The following is a 19,242-nucleotide window of genomic DNA, read 5'->3' on the forward strand; positions in this document are numbered from 1 at the left end:
ATGTATGCAGAAGCACATCTAAACATGAAGACCAATAAGAGCAATAAAGTATATAGCAATGTACACATCTTTCTATGTAAAGCATAGATATAATGCTTTATCTGGAAACTGACTAGGAAAAAAGGAGTCTATCTGCATTCTTGGAGATTACTGTCTAGCTCATGAGAGTTTATTTAGCCACCCAATTTCTGTATCTCAATATGACTACACTTGTCTCTAATCTGAACACTTCCCAATACTCTACAAGAAATCAACTATATAATAATCATCAACAGAGAAAAGTATGACCTTTTCAAGTGTCCACAGAAGTTTTCTTACTTTCAAAGTCCAACTGTCCAAGTTTTAGTTCAGACTTACCAACTCAAGGTTCTGTCGGTTGCCATAGGCAGCTGCATAATGGACAGCAGTGTATCCCTGTTTGTCTCGGAGAGAGGGGTCAGCACCATTATCCAGTAAGAACTCTAAACAACTGGAATAAATATAATTCAATGAACCCAAGCATCAGATGCATATAAAAGCTCTAAAAATTTCTGTGGAAATCCAGATTTATTATGGTCACTATATCACAAACCCCGTTCCCAAAACCACAATAAAGAAGAACATAGTAGCTCCTTCCATGTAATAAGGAAACATGAAGAAGGAGGAGGAGGAGGAGACTGTGTTTTCTCTTATATCGCATATAAAACACAGATGATTTCCTGTTTTGTAGCAAATTAGTACATGGACACTTAATAAAAATCCATTCAAGAAAAATGTGTGGCGTGTGTCTGCACACATCTTGAGCATTTATAAAAAAAAGAATCTGTTTAGGATTGCTTTGTAAGTTGAGGAAGGAAAGAACATCTGGAGAGCTCATTTTCTATCCCTATTTAACACAAGCTGAATGCTGAACAATGTGGGTTACTTTGATGGAATCTCGAGAAGATGAATGTTCTCTAACATAAAACATCAACGCGTTGCATTAAAAGTAACGTGGAGAAAAGAAATAACCAAGTTTATTCAATGGATAACAAAGAGAGTTCGGATGAGCTACTCACAAGATGGCCTCCTTCAGTCGTGACTCTTTCAGTGGCTCTTCATCAGTGTCATGGCTGTTTCCTGAATGAGTCTCAGCTCTGTAAAAACAGAAACCTAGATTAGTTTTGCCAACATACACAGAATGTGTGTATGTGTTATTTCATGCGTAGGCAATTGATTTTCTCAAGGGACCACATGAGAAACTGAGACTGTTATGGGGGGCCTCCACCCTGCCACTGCTCAACCGCACTGATGCCCTGCTGCCGCCACTGCGGGATGGATTGGGGCTGCTTGGAGGCTGGATGTGGTCTGTGGGCCGTAAAATGCCCAGGTCTACATTATCCAGTAAAACTCTGCGTTTTAGAATCTATTGCAAAAATTATTCTATAATAATCAGATATGAGAATTTGTTAAATACATAACAGATCAGGACTGATGACCACAATAGCTTAATGGATTACTAAACTGCACCCTTCACGTAGATGAATCGCGCCAAAAATTAAGAGTTACCCAAATGAGATTAAACTAACCCCCAGGCAATGAGACAGAAGTTTATCATCGGCTTTTGCCTTCCTTACTATACAAGGAAAAGGCTTGTAGACATTAAGATGGTGTATACACTCCAAGAAACACAGTGAGAATCAAGGCTGACCTTTCTTTGAATAGTTTAAAGTGTATCTTAATAGCAGGAAGTCTAGTCATAACAGCCTCAAACTTATTTTATTTTTAAGCAGCAGCAATTTAGAGCTTGATTTAGATTTCAGAGTTTAGACTTCTAAACATATTAATAAGTGAGACTACAGGCATTATATTTCAGACAGATAGAAAACTGAAGACCCCCTTTACTCTAAGTAGCTCAGTAAGAACATATACACTGATACCTTGATTCACAGTATTTCTTAGTAAGGGCTTTTGTGTTGAATTGTTTCCCCAATCCTACCTATTTCCAGGTGCCAGGAAACAGAGTAAGATAATTCCACAGAAGGATTCTCTGATAAGAAAATTGAAACTAATTGCACCCAGGTAAGGCATATCCTTTTCTTTTTTTTCTCCCTACCTCCTGTAAGTGTCTGAAGCAGCAGCATAATGTAAGGGGGTGCAGCCTTTACAGTCAGCTTCATTAATACTGGCTCCGGCAGTGACTAGTGTCACCGTACACTGATAGCTGCCATTCGCGGCTGCATAGTGCAAAGGAGTCCTGGATAAATAAAAAAAAAGCAGGAAAGGGAGTTTCAGATACTGTTCCTATGTGACATATAAGAAGGTTACACCAGTTCACCAATGCAGTGGCAGTTCATGATCCAGATTAGAAGACAACAGGGCCAGATTGAAGCAGCTATTCAACCAAGTCTAGCCAAGTAACAAAGTGAAGGAAGGAGAAGTCTGAATCCTCTTCATTGCTTTTAAAACTGCTGATACCAAAAAAAAAGCCTTGCACAATTGTATAATTTTATGCTCAAAGCAATCTTTACAGATTGTTCTAAAAATGCCATTTTAACAGATCCAGAATTCAGTCTATGAGTCAAGAGGGACTTAAATTCCAGTCCTGCCACCTTTAAAGCAGACATGGCATCCCAAAATTGCCATGGCTGCTACCACTGTGTTACACCAGCAAACCAAAAAGCAACATACAATACAGTATTACCCCAAATTCAATTATCCAACTCCCAAAAGCATAGCATTGAGGGTCAACCAGGTAGAAAAATACATGTGAGCACCTCAATCTCAGTACCACTTTAACAGAACCACTTATACCAGGGGTGACAAATTGGCGGCCCATGGGCTAGACGCGCCATCCGAAAGCTCCGCCCGCCCCATTGCCGGGAATGGCAAAACTGTCCCGATACGTTGCGCGGCGTCACATGATGTCGCGAGTTTGACATGTCTTGACTTATACCTCTAAATCAGTGGTTCTCAACCTTTCTAATGCCATGACCCCATAAAACAGTTCCCCATGTTGTGGTGACCCCCAAGTGGGTGTGGCCACCAATAAGAGGGAGTAGGACAGCTAGGGAAAAGGGAAAAAAATGGCGGACTGCGTTGTTTGGCGACCCCCGTGAAATGGTCGTTTGACCCCAAATGGGGTCCCGACCCACAGGTTGAGAACCACTGCTCTAAATTCATTCCCAAGGAGGCCTAGCACATGGCCTTTTAATCTTGGACGTTTCTTTCTCACCCAGGGTCTCAAAGAGACCATGTTCTATATTTACCTTCCAAACTTATCTCTCCTCCTCAAGTCAGCTCCGCTGCTCAACAGCAAGTTAAGACATTCAACATTCCTATAGAGAAGCCAAAGGGTAAAGAAGATATCTCTGAATAACATTGTGGGGGTTTTTCCCCAGATGAAATGGTAGGCTGAGAATTTGTCTCAGTTCCAAACGTAGAATGATAACCCAACAAATACCCTCCATGTATCAGTCGTGCCCAGTCTAGAAGGGAAAGGTGGAGATAGAGAAAGATGCCAGCTGCATTTCTTAGTCTTTTACTGCAGGATATAGTAACAGTGGAAGATGATATGGCATGGGGAAATTAATTTACCTCTCCGAAATGCAATGCAATATTAATATTACTGTATGCAAATAAAGATTAGTCTAATATTTGCTTTGCTCACAGAGAATTATCTCCACCTGACTACAGCAGTATTCCAAGAATTCGTTATTCTCCAAACCTATTTTTCTCCAACTGGACAGAAATGGTCAACCCCATACAGATGCTCTTCTAGAGATACTACTTGATGGTCGTAAAATGGATCGTCCATGTCACTGACCCAATTTTGCAACCTTTTTTGCAGCAATCATTAAAGCGAACCAAATGTTCGCTAGGGATTGGTTTTGCAGAAAATGTTATAAAATTGGTGATGTTTCTGTGAGATGCTGCAAACAGCCATCAATGTGGGCCATTGGTCAAGTGGCTGAAATGAGGTCGTGTGTTGGGGGGGGGGCGAAGCTATCAGGACTTTGAAACTTGGTCATAAATATCCCCAGGGGTGGTTCATCGTAACTCTGAACGCTGGCTAAGCAATCAGTCATAAGTCAAGGACTACCTGTAATTTAACTGTCCTGTCTCTTAATTTAAAGATAATAAGAGTGGGAATCTTTCTTTCAGAGTTATCCTAAGGAACGCCTTGCCTCATAACAATCAATTAATTGCTCACCCTCCGGAAGCAGCAGCATGGAGGCAGGTCCTCCCAAGGTTATCTGGCGTATTGATATCAAAGCCTGCAGACAGCACATGCTCATTGCTGAGTGAGGAGACAATGCTGTACAACTGACCTGAGAATCAGAAGAAAGTGCGTGGTGACTGGTAAATGGGATTAATTTACTGTGACTCTGCCGCAGATACCATGGAAATTATGATTCTGGAATTAAGCTTACTAAAATTGTCAACCAACCTTTTCTATATAGAGGAAAGCCACGCTTCATGCATACATATTATGCTAGTCCAGTGTTTCTCAACCTTGACAATTTTAAGGCATGTGGACTTCAACTCCCAGAATTCCACAGCCAGCGTTGCTGGCTGTGGAATTCTGGGAGTTGAAGTCCACATGCCTTAAAATTATCAAGGTTGAGAAACACTGTGCTAGTCCCTTTGGGGATAAAAAAAAAAATGTAATGGAAAACGTAGAAAAGTATAGTAAGCTAAAAAAATAAAATATAGGAGATAAGAAAAGGAAATATAAATGATTTAATTTCTACCAATACTGTTTCCAATCTCTCTCCATAGCTTTCTGTTCTTGTAAACCATTCTCACTTTCCCCCTGTGGGCTATTTCATATACTGTCTTGTCTTCCTTAAACTTTCTACCTTTCTTGTTATGATCTCATCAATTCCATCCAACCAGAACTTTTTCCATCTTCCTCTTCCGCTCAGTCTATTTGGTTTTTGATTCAATCCCCATTTATTTTCTCCACATAACCAAATCACTTTAACCTATTTCTTTTAGTGCTAATTAAATCAACACAACTTTTCTTTAGGCTACTTTTTTTTTTTTTACACCGGGGATTACACTGGGTCTTTAAATGATAAATCAGATGCTGGATTGTAAAAAGTATCAGGCTAGGACAGTGGTGGCGAACCTATGGCACGGGTGCCAGAGGCGGCACTCAGAGCCCTCTCTGTGGGCACGCGCACCGTTGCCTCAGTCCTAGGCCTTCAGCTGGGTTTTATAAAACCTTTTCACTTTAGGCCTCCGCTGCTGTGTACAAAAAAAAAAAAAAAAAAAAAGGTTCAATCAATCAGTAAATTTCAACTTCTCGCGGGGGAAAAAAAGATCTTGCAAAGTTGGAATTGATTGATTGAACTTTTTAGTCCCACCCAGTCTGCTGTTACCACTGCAGCCACTCCCACCCAATGGGCCATGCCCACCCGGCACCCGACGATGCATAAGTGGGTTTTGGGTTGCAGTTTGGGCACTCAGTCTCTAAAAGGTTCGCCATCACTGGGCTAGGATAAAAAGTAAATGCTATTTTAACGCCTAAATATACTTATTTTTAATTATTAATTTTAATAAACGCAGTTAACTATATACTTACCCCTTCCATCATACTAAACACTATAATTTGGATGCAATTTTGACTGGGGATTTTGCTGGTCATATGCAAAAGTTAGAGTCCCTCTGCAGCCTTGAAGCCATAGGCTTACACCTTGAATTTAGATTCTGGCTAAAAATGCTGAACATTTGCCAACTGCTAGGTAATCAATTCAAGCCAATTCCATTTTTTTAAAGCATTCACAGTTGGCTTGCTCTGAATTCAGCCAGATGTAGAAAAAAGGCTGTCTCCTTAGGAACCAACCCCCCGAGTCCAACACAAAACTTACCTGAGGAAAGTAGCTTACGACAACAGTCTGAGAATCCGAAGAGAACAGCTAAGTGCAGAGGGAACATGTCATGGATCCCACGCCTGAAAGAATAAAAGATCAAAACATGATAGTACACAAGGCCAAGGCTACAAACAGAGTAGGAACAAAGTGATCTCCACCCCCACATAGGCACCCCCCCACACACACACATAAGCACACTGATTTAGAGCCGTGGTGGCACAGTAGTTAAGAGTGCAGTATTGCAGGCTAATTCTGCTGACTGCCAGGGATTCAATCCTGACCGGCTCAAGGTTGACTCAGCCTCCCATCCTTCCAAGGTCGGTAAAATGAGGACCCAGATTGTTGGGGGCCATAGGTTTACTCTGTAAACCACTTAAAGAGGGCTGTAAAGCACTATAAAGCACTGTATAAATCTAAGTGTTATTGCTATTTCTACTTTGCATACATCAATTCCAAACTACCATCATCCTCAACTATGTGATGGTCTATTCCACTGTCAGTCGGCCACTGCTCTACTATAAAGTCCAATAATGACACATTTCAGTTTGGTTGTGGCTAACTAGCAGAGTACACATTTGGCTGAGCATGACTTTAAGCCAATTGTAAGTATTGTTTATTCTGTCCTGACAATTCTAATTGGTTAGGAGAGAAAAAAGTCAGAATTCTAGCTCTAGACCGTAACACTAATTTGGACAAGTAATATGCCCTCACCTTGCAGTGTCAGCACCATTCGTCATCAAAGTACTAATTAGCAGCTCGTGGCCATATCTAGCAGCAACGTGGAGGGGGGTATTGCCATATTTGTCCGCACAGTCAATCTCACTTCCTGAGAAACAAACAGATTGCATCAATCTTTTTTCTCCAAATTAGAGGCAAAAGGCAACTCCACTTTAGCCACCAGGAGATCAGAAGGTACCATATAGAACAAGGATCGGCAATTAATTTTTCCAAGGGACTACATGAGACACTGGAACTGTTGTGGAGGGCTGCCATCCCGTCGCTGCCCCTGCCCCGTTGCCCTGCCCCTGATGCTGCCAACCCCTCACTCCCCACCCCCACCCCTACTGCCTGGACTGGGACCACCCATGGGCTGGATGTGGTCCAGAGGCCATAAAAGTGCCCAGGTCTGATACAAAACTACTCACTGAATCGTAAGAATTGGAAGTGATTATAGAAGTCACCTAATCTAACCCACTGTTCAGGGAAGAGAATGAATGTTTAATAACTTTAGATACATGTCCCCTTATGACTAACTTTCAGAACAATAAAGGGAAATTAATTTGGTGGAAATCAGAGCTGCTATGATTCAAAATGACAAAAAAAAATACTGAAAGAAAGAGATATAAATAAATTCGAATACCTGCAGGGACTGGCAACTTTTTTAGGCTCTGAGTGTCAACAAATAAATAACTGAAATACATGATCTGGCAGTCTTGTAAGATCTCAGGCTGAGAAAACAATGCTGCAAACTATTAAGAGTGGTTTCCTTAACTGGAAATAGCTGACAACGTACCATTTTGTATGAGAATCTGAGAGCGTGTAAACCGTCCATGAATGGCAGCCATGTGCAAAGGACTCTTCCCTTCTTTACTCTGCAAAGATCAAAGCTAGTCAGCCTATTTGCTTTTAATCCTATCCCACCGTCCTCAGAAAGCTTAAGTCATTTTCCTTTCCTTTTCCCCCATGGCTCTATTGCACGCAGCCCAGGTGGCTGTACCTGAAAGTTCACATCGGCTCCATTATTGACAAGAAGTTCCAGGCACAGGGCTCCGTTGGTGGAGACGGCAGCAAAGTGCAGGGGGGTAAAGCCCTTTTCATTGGGCTGATTGACATTGGCGCCATAGTTGACCAGTTCATTCGCCACGGCATCCTGGCCCATGTAACAGGCAATGTGAAGTGCAGTGTTGCCAAAGGAATTTGGTTCATCGATCTGTAAGAAAAAACATGGGAAGGTGACATTGGAATATGCTGACATTTCGTGTTGTGCACACAGGGGTTGGCCAGAAAGGGAAAAGCTTATATGCTGTTGCTGTCTGACAGCCCAACCGGTTATACTCAAGCTCGGCTTCTCTCCAAGAAATGCTGTACTTCTTTACTTTACCATTACAGGTAGTCCTCGACTTACAACAGTTCATTTAGTGACCATTCAAAGTTACAACCGCACTGAAAAAAAAGTGATTTATGATCATTTCCACACTTATGACCTTTGAAGCACCCCCCCCCCGGTCACGTGATCAAAATTCAGCCGCTTGGCAGCTGACCCATATTTATGACGGTTGCATTGTCCTGGGGTCATGTGATCCCCTTTCGCAACCCTTTGACAAACAAAGTCAATGGGGAAGCCAGATTCAATTAATAACTGTGTTACTAACCTAATAACTGCAGTGATTCACTTAACAACTGTGGCAAGAAAGATCATAAAATGGGGCAAAACTCACTTAATAACTGTCTCGCTTAGCAACAAAAGGTTTGGGCTTAATTGTGGTCTTAAGTCAAGTACTATCTGTACTTATTTAAGATGCTTATACCCTGCCTTTTAGGTTGCAATGTCTTAAAAGGTGGTCCACAGAACCAGAAATAAACGTATTGCATTCTACAACAAAAGAAATCATTAAAACAGACACCGCAGCAGCTAAACAAAGCCCAAAAAATAATAATCAAAATCAAGCAGATGTCTTAGTCAAGGATCAAGGTGGAATACATATGTCCTTCCTACAGCATTGCTGAGGAGAAAATCCAAAAGGTTTGAAAAGTTTCCAGTAGAATAACTCCATGCATCCCTAGCCCAAATTAAGGACTTATTTATGGACTTCCAGAGACTGAGGTTTATAATTCTATTATCCTATCCACTGGCAATACTGCCTGGGGGTTTGGAGAACTGGATTTCAGCCATTTCAAAGAGGCCTGTGTTCCCTACCATAGTTCATTTATAGTACTGATTACACTTCATACTCAAAAGAAAGCCCAATTCATTTCAGGCATTTACTCAAAAGAAAGACTATACAGAACTGAACACTTGAAACCATCCATAACAGCCTTCTTGCAATAGCTTTCTGGAAATATAGATTTATCAGGCCCCATAGTTTCTAGCCAAAAATAACTTTAATAATACATATTAGGGAAGAAATTAGGGGTGGGGTCTCTGCCTTTTTTACCAGGTAGAAGGATCTTCCAAATATGTTCTTCAGGTCACATGGCGTAGGGACAATCGTTCCTCACTACAAAGTTAATTTAACTAAAGCAGTCTCTGCTTGGTTTATAGCAAACAGCTTTAGCATTTGGGGATGCCTGGATCAAATGAGGTCACTGACAAGGAAAGCAATGCACAGCTGACATCTCGGTTCCAGGACCCATCTGCTATCATATTCATTCACTTCAGGGATGATACAGCATTTTCACTGAATGTAGTAAAATCTTCATTTGGAAGTTTCTCTGATCCATGGATTTTCGATTCAATCTGGGCTTTCACTTTGGGGAAGCCTTTCTTGAGATGGTCTGCTTCTTATAGCTAGTCAGAAAGCTACCCCCGAGAGCAGAGTGGATGGTACCTGATGTGGTAGTTATTAATTACTTATTTACTTTTATTTATGTGCCGTTCCTCTGCTAAAGACTCTGCAGGAATGTAACTGATACTTGATGTGGAGCCACTCGTGTTGAATGTAATATAGTCCGTCCTAAATATGATTCACTCTCTGAAAAAGACGGGTGGTCCAGAAATGCAAAATATAATTAAATAAATATAAATGATAAATGCTGGATTTCCTTCCACTTCAAGAATAATATGGTGGAATTATACGAATGGTGGAATTATATTAGTGCATTTCCACTGCTCACTGAGGTCCAGGAGCTAACAAGCTAGGAAGATTTGATTACAGTTCAGGTAGTTGAGTTACAAATTATGCAAGCTTCGTTAAGTTAGTGACTTCAATATGTTCATGCCAGATAGTGCATGTCCTTTCCATTCTGCAAGTGAAGCCCCGATAAAAAAAACAGGTATATTCTGCCATAAAGAACTAAAACTCCTTCGGGCACTTTATGGTGGTGTTCTTAGCTGTGGCTACATGATGGTGTTGAATACAGTTGTCCATGTCGCCTTACGACAGTACATAACCCATTAAACATGGTTTCAAAAACTACATACACTTATCTCCTCCCAACCTGTAGCTGACCAATCTTTTCAAAACTATCCAGGATGGTCAAAAATTCTGTCCTGGAAGTTTTTACACTTTCACAAAAGTTGGCTTGGAGTGATGGATCGGCTGCATCACAAGGCATTCTGCTCTTCAACTACTCCATTTTTAACTGATGACCTCACCCATTTTCTTCTCTTGCCAGCTCCAATCTTTCCAATTATTCCTCCAGTTTCATTAAAAAAAAAAAAAAACAATTCCTCCTCCTTCAGTTCTACCTTATTGTCTGTTCTCTTTGGAATTCATTCTCTTTAACCAGAGCTAAAGTTCCAATTTCTTTACTTCAAGTGGTACAGCAACTGGTTTGTAAAGCCCCAGCAGTGCGACTGGATTTGCTGCCCCGGCTTTAGGCACAACAGTCTTGGAGTTCAATATATTTTTCTTTGAGACATCTTCTATTGTTGGGATAGGCAAAGTTGTCTCTCTACTTCTCAAAAGCTTACAGGAAAGCTCTCCCTGTTAACACAAACTCTCCCTGTTAACACAAAAAGATGACTGAGTTCCACAGGGTGGAAGGTGGAAAGCCCTAAAATTTTCTCTCAGAAGCCCATAGTTAAAATCCCAGTCTTGCTTCTTGCTTTGAAATAGCAGCTTGGCAGTCCTGCTGCAATCTTGCTGCCGCTTGGGTGGTAAAACGGGTCAGTCTCTCACACCCTATCCTACCTTTATGACAATTAAAAGGTCACAATGCAAAGTGAAATAATTTACATGACCAGGTAGCACATAGACAAGGAGATTAGCAAGTTCAACCTTTCTTTCCCTCCTTTTGGAAAATAAGTTGATAAGATAAGGCTATCTTATCTTGGCAATCAGCCAACCAACTATTTTTTTTTAAAATAAAATGTTAAAGTTATGACAAAGAAAATAAATTACAGAACTGTCCGGATCACGATTTACAAGAAAATACAATGGTCCAGACAGAGCACAAGATGGCTCTGTTCAGCTACAAACTGAGAGCTCTTTATCCAAGCAAAGGCAAGAGATGTTTCATAGCATTCCTCTTTTTATTCTGATTACAAGGGGATCCTAAAGGGGAAAAAAGTCTTCTTGAACATTGTCTGAAGAACGAATAGATGCTATTACCCTTAGTTCTCTAACTTATGTAAAGTAATAAAGAGAAATGGTTATCACACAGAGATCAAGTCTTAGCGCAGTTTCCTGGCTAGATATATTATCTATTTCTATGCAAATAATAGGCCCCTTAACTTCCTGGAATTCTCCAGTTTCTTGAGGATTTAAAAATAATAATTCAGAGGCTGTTAGGGAAAAAAAAACACCATTTGTTGCCCAGTTTCCCCCTTGATTTTAAAAGAGTCAAGTATTTTTTATCTCCATCAAAGGGAGGAACTGGGTAAAGACTCCGTATATAATCAAGAGTCATTAATGACTAATGGCTAATCCTGCAACCTACATTCTCAACAATGCCATTAAAAAAAACACCTGTCTTAATCTTCTAGTTTCAGCTAATGTTTGATGTCCTTTGTTTAGAATCAAGTAAAATCCAGGTTCTTAGGAAGTTCCACGAATCCATGAGGTCTTGCTTTAATGTTATGTCATAAGATAATACTATAAAATTCCTTTGATTTGCATTACTGTATCTGGAATGCTGTAGTATTTATAAAATCTGTATATTGCATCTTAAGACTAAAATATTTACTCTTGGCAGCGGCTCTCAATTTTTAAACACTACAGGTAGTCCTCGGGTAACAATGGCATTTGGGTTTGGAATTGCTTTTGCTAGGAGATGTAGCTATAAAACACAAAATCACATGACCAGGTCACCTAGTGACAGAGTCTGGGTTGCAACAGTCAAGCAAGAAGCTCCTGTGACTACAACTTCCATATTCCTGCCACCTTCCTTATTAACTTTGTTCACGGAAGGCCAGAAATTGTGCTCATAGGACTACAGGGACAGTGTGACAAGATACATCATAAATTCAGCAAGATGGCAAGTTTGAATGACCACTGAGCATGCTGTAGTAACCCAAGGACTAAGTGTTGTTTAAAACAAGCAGCGTACAAAATTGACTTACGGACTTAATATAAACCAGTGGTTCTCAACCTGTGGGTCGGGACCCCATTTGGGGTCGAACGACCATTTCACGGGGGTTGCCAAACAACGCAGTCCGCCATTTTTTTCCCCCTTTTCCTTAGCTGTGCTACTCCCTTTTATTCTATTGGCTTTTGAAAGCCAATAGAATAGACTCTCTTGAATAGAGTCTAATTCCATTGTCTTTCAAAAGCCAATAGGAATTGTCCAGGCTGTCTCTGCCCTGCTGAGCCCGCCAAAAGTCCCATTCTGCAAATGGTGCTGCACCAGTTGAGTAGTCCTCGATTTATGACCGGTTGAGTAGTCCTCGACTTACGACCTGTTGGGGGGGGTCACGGCATTAAAAAGGTTGAGAATCACTGATATAAACACACATATGTACCATTACAGCAAACCTAATTTGCCAGAAATTATATACGAGCACATCTGAAGGGAGCAAGCCTGAAAAGAGGATAGGCACAGTACAGAGCAACCCAGCATCCACTAAAACCGGTACTATCATCACACTTGCCTCAACTCCAAGCCTCAGCAGGTGCTTCACAACTTCAATCTGGCCACTGGCGGCTGCTGTATGCAACAGTGTGTAACCCTTTTTGTCTTTGCACGTGATGTCAGCTCCACGGGCTACCAGTAGCTTCAAGACTTCCAAATGCCCTAGGGAAAAAAACAATGCAAAAGACTGAAACCATTCAAATGTTTTCATGCTATAGCAAATGGGTTTACAGTATTCTAGATAAGAGTCTGAAAGGATTATTGAAACCTTATGAATAAATGAACATATAACGATTTTGCAAGATTAGGGAGTTTATTTTGTCATGATAGATTGTAGGTAAAAGGGATTTTTTTCCCATTCATCTTGCTATGTGGAGCATGATACAGAATGCAACAGAAGCAAATTTTGAATGCCAAGTGCATTATTATAAAATTTATTTAAGTAGGATAGAAGAGCAGAATATGAGTAGTGTGCAGGCTTGTAACTTCTCTTTCCCTCCTCAGTAAGTTTCTGCTTTAACATGAATTCCTGCTAACCTGTTAATCATGCTGCAACGTTAAATGAGAGCCAATAATACTTGGGGTTAAAACCTAATTAGTTTTAATGGCAACAATAGGAATTTAAATTATTTAATTGGAGGAGGGAGACAGATTCCACCCTCCCAAAGAGTAGCAACATGTTTTCCAGCAGCTCAATGCCCCTCTTTTGACCAAGACAAAAGTTTAAGCAGCATTAGCTTTTCTAGAAAAAACATTACACTATGGTCCAAGTTTAGCATCCTGCATTTAAGGTTGTAATTGCTGCCAAACGTGCTTCAACAAAGTACTGAGTGAATGGTCTTAATACCTATGCCAATGTGATATTTCAGTTTTTTCTTTTTTAATAAATTTACAGACATTTCTAAAATTCTGTTTTTACTTTCACTGAGTATAGAAAATGAATTTCAACAACTGTAGAATTAGGCTGCAGCATAACAAAATTGACAAAAGTGGAGGGTCTGAATACTTTCTGAATGCACAGTACGTACAGCATGTATGAGGAAATGCTTGTTAAGTTCATTGTTACTTTCCAAAAGTCAGTAGAGCTACTCCCACTCAGACTGAGTAACTGGAAAATGTAGTTTTCCAAAGGCCAAGTGGATTAATTTAGCTTCAGTTGGCTGCATTCATCATGCAAATTAGATTATGTCTATTGCACAAAGTACACACATCTGTTAAAGTCTTCACTACTATTTTCTTGCTTTCTGACAATCAATTCCATCCAACCAAATACCAGTTGAGAGTTCAAAAAGGTGTGTCGTGATCAAAAGTTTGTAAGTGTAACATGTAAGAAGTATTCTGGTTTACTCTCTTAGATTTTGACCTGAAAACCTAATGTTTTCTGCTCAAAACCCAGAAGCCATTGACATCCTCATATATGCAATAAATGCACAACTGAAAAGAATATCCTTGTTCAAAAAATATTGTTTAAGAATCCACTTCATTGTGTACCCAGTTGAGTTTAAATCAGCTGAGTTTTAAAAATGCATCTTTCTACTGGCCCTCAAGCTGCACCGTTAATGCATTTTTAGTAACCAAAGCTGTGTACAAGATAACTAGACAATATGAATGTTTCGAGTTAAGTTTTTGAAAGGTATCATATATGTAACAGGTAGGGAGAACGATGGCATATTTTCTACTAGGGATGTCTCTATAGTCCTAGCTATAATAAAGTAGTAAGAAAACGATGTAGAAGTAAATGAAGCAAAATTCTAGAAGAATGTCATGGGACATAAAGGGTGACAACATCAAGTAACACAAATTTCTGCAATACTTGACGGAAACTGTCTGTGGAAAGAGAGATGGCGGTTTGTAATAATATATCAGTAGAATTTCTATAGCTTATAGCAGGGGTCCTCAACCTCCGGCACAGTACCGGGCAGGGGCATGCCAGCAACTGGTCCGCACAAACAAGAAAGCCCTACCCGTGGGATGCAGGCAGCACACAAAACCATGCCCTTTCCGGGCCGCAGAAAAACCTCTCTCCACAAAACCGGTCCCTGGTGCCCAAAAGGTTGGGGACCTCTGCATATAGCATTTGCTATAGCAGTCACCTCTGGATGAGATGGGGGGCATACAAATCTAATAAATACCTTGCTAAACAGAGGTTTAATGCCACCTACTACTGCAGAGTGAGATAAGTTCACTATAATAGGAGATAAACAGGTATTACACACTATTTCCCATAAACATGTGCACATGAAGCAATGGTCCTAAGAGGAAGATATGCTCATGAGGTAAAGGTCCTTTAATTTGGTGCCCCACTTTCAATTTGTATGAAACTCCATGAGATGTGGAATTTGCTTCTGTGACAATAAGCAATTAAAATATGAAAGACAGCTTTGTTCCATGACATTAAAAAAAAATGGCAACTTTTCCTGTCCCAATTTTTTGCTTTCCAGCTGAAGTATAAAAAAGATTACTGGGGAGTTAATGGATCCAAATAGCAGTTTAACAGCTGCTAATGTTATCTTAATGCCTCTGTGTATAATTAAATTCCATCTAACTGGAGAGGATTATGTAATTCATTGCTGATTGCTGATGAATGTGACAAGAGTAATGAAATCAACAGGTGATAGGAATTAAAAGATGGATATGGTAAGCAGCAGATCTAGTAACAGCAGTAACAGCTGTCCCTTACCTTAGTGTGACATTCTACACTTTGCTAAAGACAAAACAAATTCCTCTGAGGTAATTCTGTATCTGGTGCCAGATACAAAGTGGCAGTCAGTTACTTAATTAGGAGTATTGTTCTGATAACAGGCACACTCACTGGGCTCCTGCCTATATGGTTTTGCCTTGGACCTCTGCTCCTAGCAATGTATCTCCCATTAACCTTTCCTGGGAAGGGTTTTGCATAGTACTAGCACATATGTGGGAGAAGGCTTGTGGCTTGTGGGGGTTCCAGAATCTTTGGTTCTCTTACATTAGTACAACAGTCCCCAATCTTTCTGGCTCTGTAGACTGGTAGGGTGGTGGCGGTGGCGGCGGCAATGGCAGTGGTGGGGAGAGGGGATAGTTCTGTGCGAGCAGTGGGCAAGCATACTGACATGCGAAGCTCCATTTGTGCAACTGGAGCTTGATGCGCAAGAGTGTGTACCTGCCAGTAGCGCAAATGGAGCTTTATGTATGAGCACACACGCCTATCGCTTGCGCAAATGAAGTTTTGTGAGTGTGCCTGCTGCTTGTGTGGCCCAATTCCCAATGGTCCACAGCCCGGGACCAGGCCACAACACAGGAGTTGGGGATCCCTGCACTGGACGATATTCCAGGGGCTGCGAAAAACTTGGGTTTTCAAAATTATAGTGTATATGCCGTTATTTCGAACTTTTGTAAGGGATGAAAGAATATATCAGAAGCGTTCTATGGGTGCGTGGTATAGAAAAGGTTGGGAGCCACTGCATTAGATATATGTGTCCTCTCTGGTAGTGTAAGTCCTGACCTAAGGAGATCTTGTTGGTCCAAAACCAACTTGTTCTCTGCCAGGTCCATTTCTGACTCTAGATGGAGTTGCGCTGCCCCCAAAGGAACAGAGCAACAACTTGGGGATTCTTATGGACTCAAAAGTCTTTCCCAGCTTCAGCTGGTGTGCTAGTTGTGGTCCTCCATATGAGGAGGATAGGTGAGTTAGGAGGTGGCATTTTTCTACCAGTGCCAAGTTCCTTTGAAACAGCATCACTCCTGACATTCAGACAGCATCCTCCCATTTAAGAAGGCTGTCAGGATGGAAACATTTCATAGAGATTTTGACATTATCATTATTTACAGATTCTTGAGTGGTTTCTGGATTTCATTAATGTTGTTAATTAACTGTTAGAAGTAAAACAATATATAAAAATGTTAATAAACAAAATGGGAGAGGGGAAATAGCTCTATGTCAGTAGCAACTTACTACCTCTGGCTCACTCTTTTATTTACTATTGGGTATCCTTTGTTCTTACTGGGCAAATATCCTGGGTGTATCTTTTTATATAGACCCGCATAGCAAATACATCAATCACAATAGAGGGGATGTGCAAAAAGGTGGGAGGGGGACTTACCCAGAAAGGCTGCCCAATGTATTGGTTGTCTCTCCTTCTTGTCACATGTGCTCAGATTGGCCCCTCTATTTAAGAGCAAGTTTACCATCTAGAAAAAAAATAGACATTTTTTGTAAAAATTAAATATTCTAAAATAAAAACACAAGGCAGCTGACATGGTACTTCCTCCCCCTGAGGATGCTATAGATCACTTTATATGTGTAAATGCAGGACCCGTGCTTCAAAAGGAAATGGAACAATGAGATCCAGATATGGATAATCTGAAAGTCCATTCTTATTATATAACAAAAACTTACCTGCAAATCAGACGTTACCTATTTATGTATTAAACTTTGCTATGAAAGACAAAATAGCCTATGGCTGTTGGATTATGTTATTATTCATATTAATTAATCATGCTTCAGTATGTTATTTGTGTATTAGTTATATTCTGATGTACATTCTGAAAAAACAAGTTCATATGCACCTAATGATTTCTTTCAAACTATGATAGGTATGTGTTCTTTAAACAAAAAGAAACTCAAATCCCCAAAGCTCTGATTCTCCAATAGTCTCATACCTACTATCTTAAAAGTCACGGAGAGAAAAAATATTTTACTGCTAGAAGAGTAAAGACTTCTATTCAATTGTTACAGCATCCTAAAAGCCAAGGCTTCATTCATATTCAATATTTTCATGCAATAACTTCTCATCTTTTCTTTCCTTCAAATTTACACCTATGCTGGACTGGTCCAAAGAGCTTTGCCTTAAACAGAGCACCAATAAAGAAGAGTAATTGTAGCTCAGTGTGTTGAAATGCAGAGTCTTTGATGCTCTCTGAGCTTGGATGGGTTTTTTTTGGTTTTTTTGGCAGACATTTCTTTACTCCTAGCACTGATGTTGTCACCTAGTTTGGGTAATGAAACATCTGCAAGAAAACAACCAAGCTCAGAGAGCACCAAGGACCCCTCATTAACTATAGCAGCTGGAGATTCTGTTATGTGAGTTTGAGTGTAACTATTTGTTTATTTAGCTAACAAAAGACTCTGGCTGGCTTTTGCAAGGGGAAATAGTCTTTAGAACAAAACAGATCTCCATTATTGCTCCCTTAGACCTCATCTCTACCCCATGGAGAAATCATGCATAAATGTCTCTAGAAGAACAAGGATGTCCCTTACCTCAAGGTGCCCACTGTGTACAGCATGGTGCAGTGCTGTTCGGCCAGTGCGGTCTGCCACATTAACATTACTAAGCAGCGGCATGATGGTCTCAACACACTTGGTAGCTCTGTTGGCGGCAGCAACATGCAGTGGTGTTTGCCAATACTTGTCACGAGCATTGATGTCTGCCGAGTGCTTTAAGAGGAGGTTAAGTGCTTTCTGCCAGGGGGGAGAACATAAGGCCTGGATGAAGTATTATTACAAAAGACCTAAGCACTAACAAGTGAAGAGATAGTACTGTGTTATGAAGAAGAGTTTAGTATAAAGTCTGCAAAACCTGAGAGAATAGAGAACGTAATATGGAAGGTACTGAGAAGAAATAAAATGCTACAGTTTAGAGTGATCTAGCAATCCCAAGAAAAGACAGTGAGCGACTTCATATAGGGTAATATAGTAGCAGATTCAATTATATTAAGAGTACCTCTTCCTAAATTCTCAGATATCCTGAAATTTGGGCAGGTTCACAAAGAATAGTTGGTACTGCAGTCCCACATTTGGAGGTACGGTGAAACCCCAATTAATAAAATTTTCAAATTAAGTTACAGACAGCTAGGTTCATACTAAGTTAGTTACAGTAAATATCTTTGGCTTCCATTTGATTTATTTATTCAGTCCTCTCATTTATATAGTTGCCTGTCTCATGAACACAACTCTGGGCAGAGTACAATAAGATACAATCAGTAAAAATTATTTCATAGTAAAAAAACATTATTATTAAACATTATTAAAAGACTAGGATGGAACATCTTCAATGTTAAACACTGTGTAGGCATCTCATCAGTTCTCCATTCACCTGGGATCCCCAAGCCTGCTGACATAACGTTGTCTTGAGAGAACTTCAGAAGATTGGCAGAAATGGGGCGTTGACTTACCTGAACGCCTTTTCTCAGCACGGAGATGGATAATCCACGCAGTGGGTTGAGACTGTATTCCTGGCCAATCAGATCAGTCAGCCAAAGTTGCCACGCCCCGTCTTGGACCATGATCCTCCAGTCTTGACTCGAGCGCAGCCATTGACTGACAGTAAGACGTTTTGGCTCCACTAAATATACCCTATTATTCTAGTCTATAAGGGTGGGTGTGGATTATCCATCTCCGTGCTGAGAAAAGGCGTTCAGGTAAGTCAACGCCCCTTCTCCAGCACTGGAGATGGATAATCCACGCAGTGGGACATACCAAAGCCTATTGTCCCTTGGGTTGGGGAATAGACTGGTCCCGTGTGCAACTTTGGTCTAGCACCTGCTGGAGAACCCTCCTACCGAAGGAGGCCTCTGCAGAGGAGTACCTGTCGATTTTGTAATGACGAATGAATGGAGAGGGCGAGGCCCAAGTGGCTGCCCTGCATACCTCTTCAATAGAAGCCTGCATGGCCCATGCTGCTGAGGTGGCAGCACT

General features: G+C 40.6%; 1 protein-coding gene across 3 annotated transcripts in view; it reads right to left on the bottom strand.

Moving 5' to 3' along the window:
- The window catches only part of ANKRD52 (ankyrin repeat domain 52), a 92,737-nt gene that overhangs the window by 38,881 nt on the left and 34,614 nt on the right, over positions 1–19,242 (bottom strand). For all 3 annotated transcript variants that reach the window (XM_039337373.1, XM_039337375.1, XM_039337374.1), the window contains exons 5-16: positions 17,806–18,006; positions 16,649–16,736; positions 12,589–12,731; positions 7,555–7,767; positions 7,351–7,429; positions 6,549–6,663; positions 5,835–5,917; positions 4,172–4,289; positions 3,228–3,296; positions 2,075–2,215; positions 1,038–1,115; positions 358–469 (exon numbers count right to left, since the gene is read on the bottom strand). In XM_039337373.1, coding sequence (XP_039193307.1) covers positions 358–469; positions 1,038–1,115; positions 2,075–2,215; positions 3,228–3,296; positions 4,172–4,289; positions 5,835–5,917; positions 6,549–6,663; positions 7,351–7,429; positions 7,555–7,767; positions 12,589–12,731; positions 16,649–16,736; positions 17,806–18,006 — 1,440 coding nt within the window. The remainder of the gene's footprint in view (positions 1–357; positions 470–1,037; positions 1,116–2,074; positions 2,216–3,227; positions 3,297–4,171; positions 4,290–5,834; positions 5,918–6,548; positions 6,664–7,350; positions 7,430–7,554; positions 7,768–12,588; positions 12,732–16,648; positions 16,737–17,805; positions 18,007–19,242) is intronic.

Source organism: Crotalus tigris, unplaced genomic scaffold, assembly GCF_016545835.1.
Source record: "Crotalus tigris isolate CLP2741 ecotype Arizona unplaced genomic scaffold, ASM1654583v1 scf7180000017674.1595824, whole genome shotgun sequence".
In the NCBI taxonomy this organism is placed as follows: Eukaryota; Metazoa; Chordata; class Lepidosauria; order Squamata; family Viperidae; genus Crotalus; species Crotalus tigris.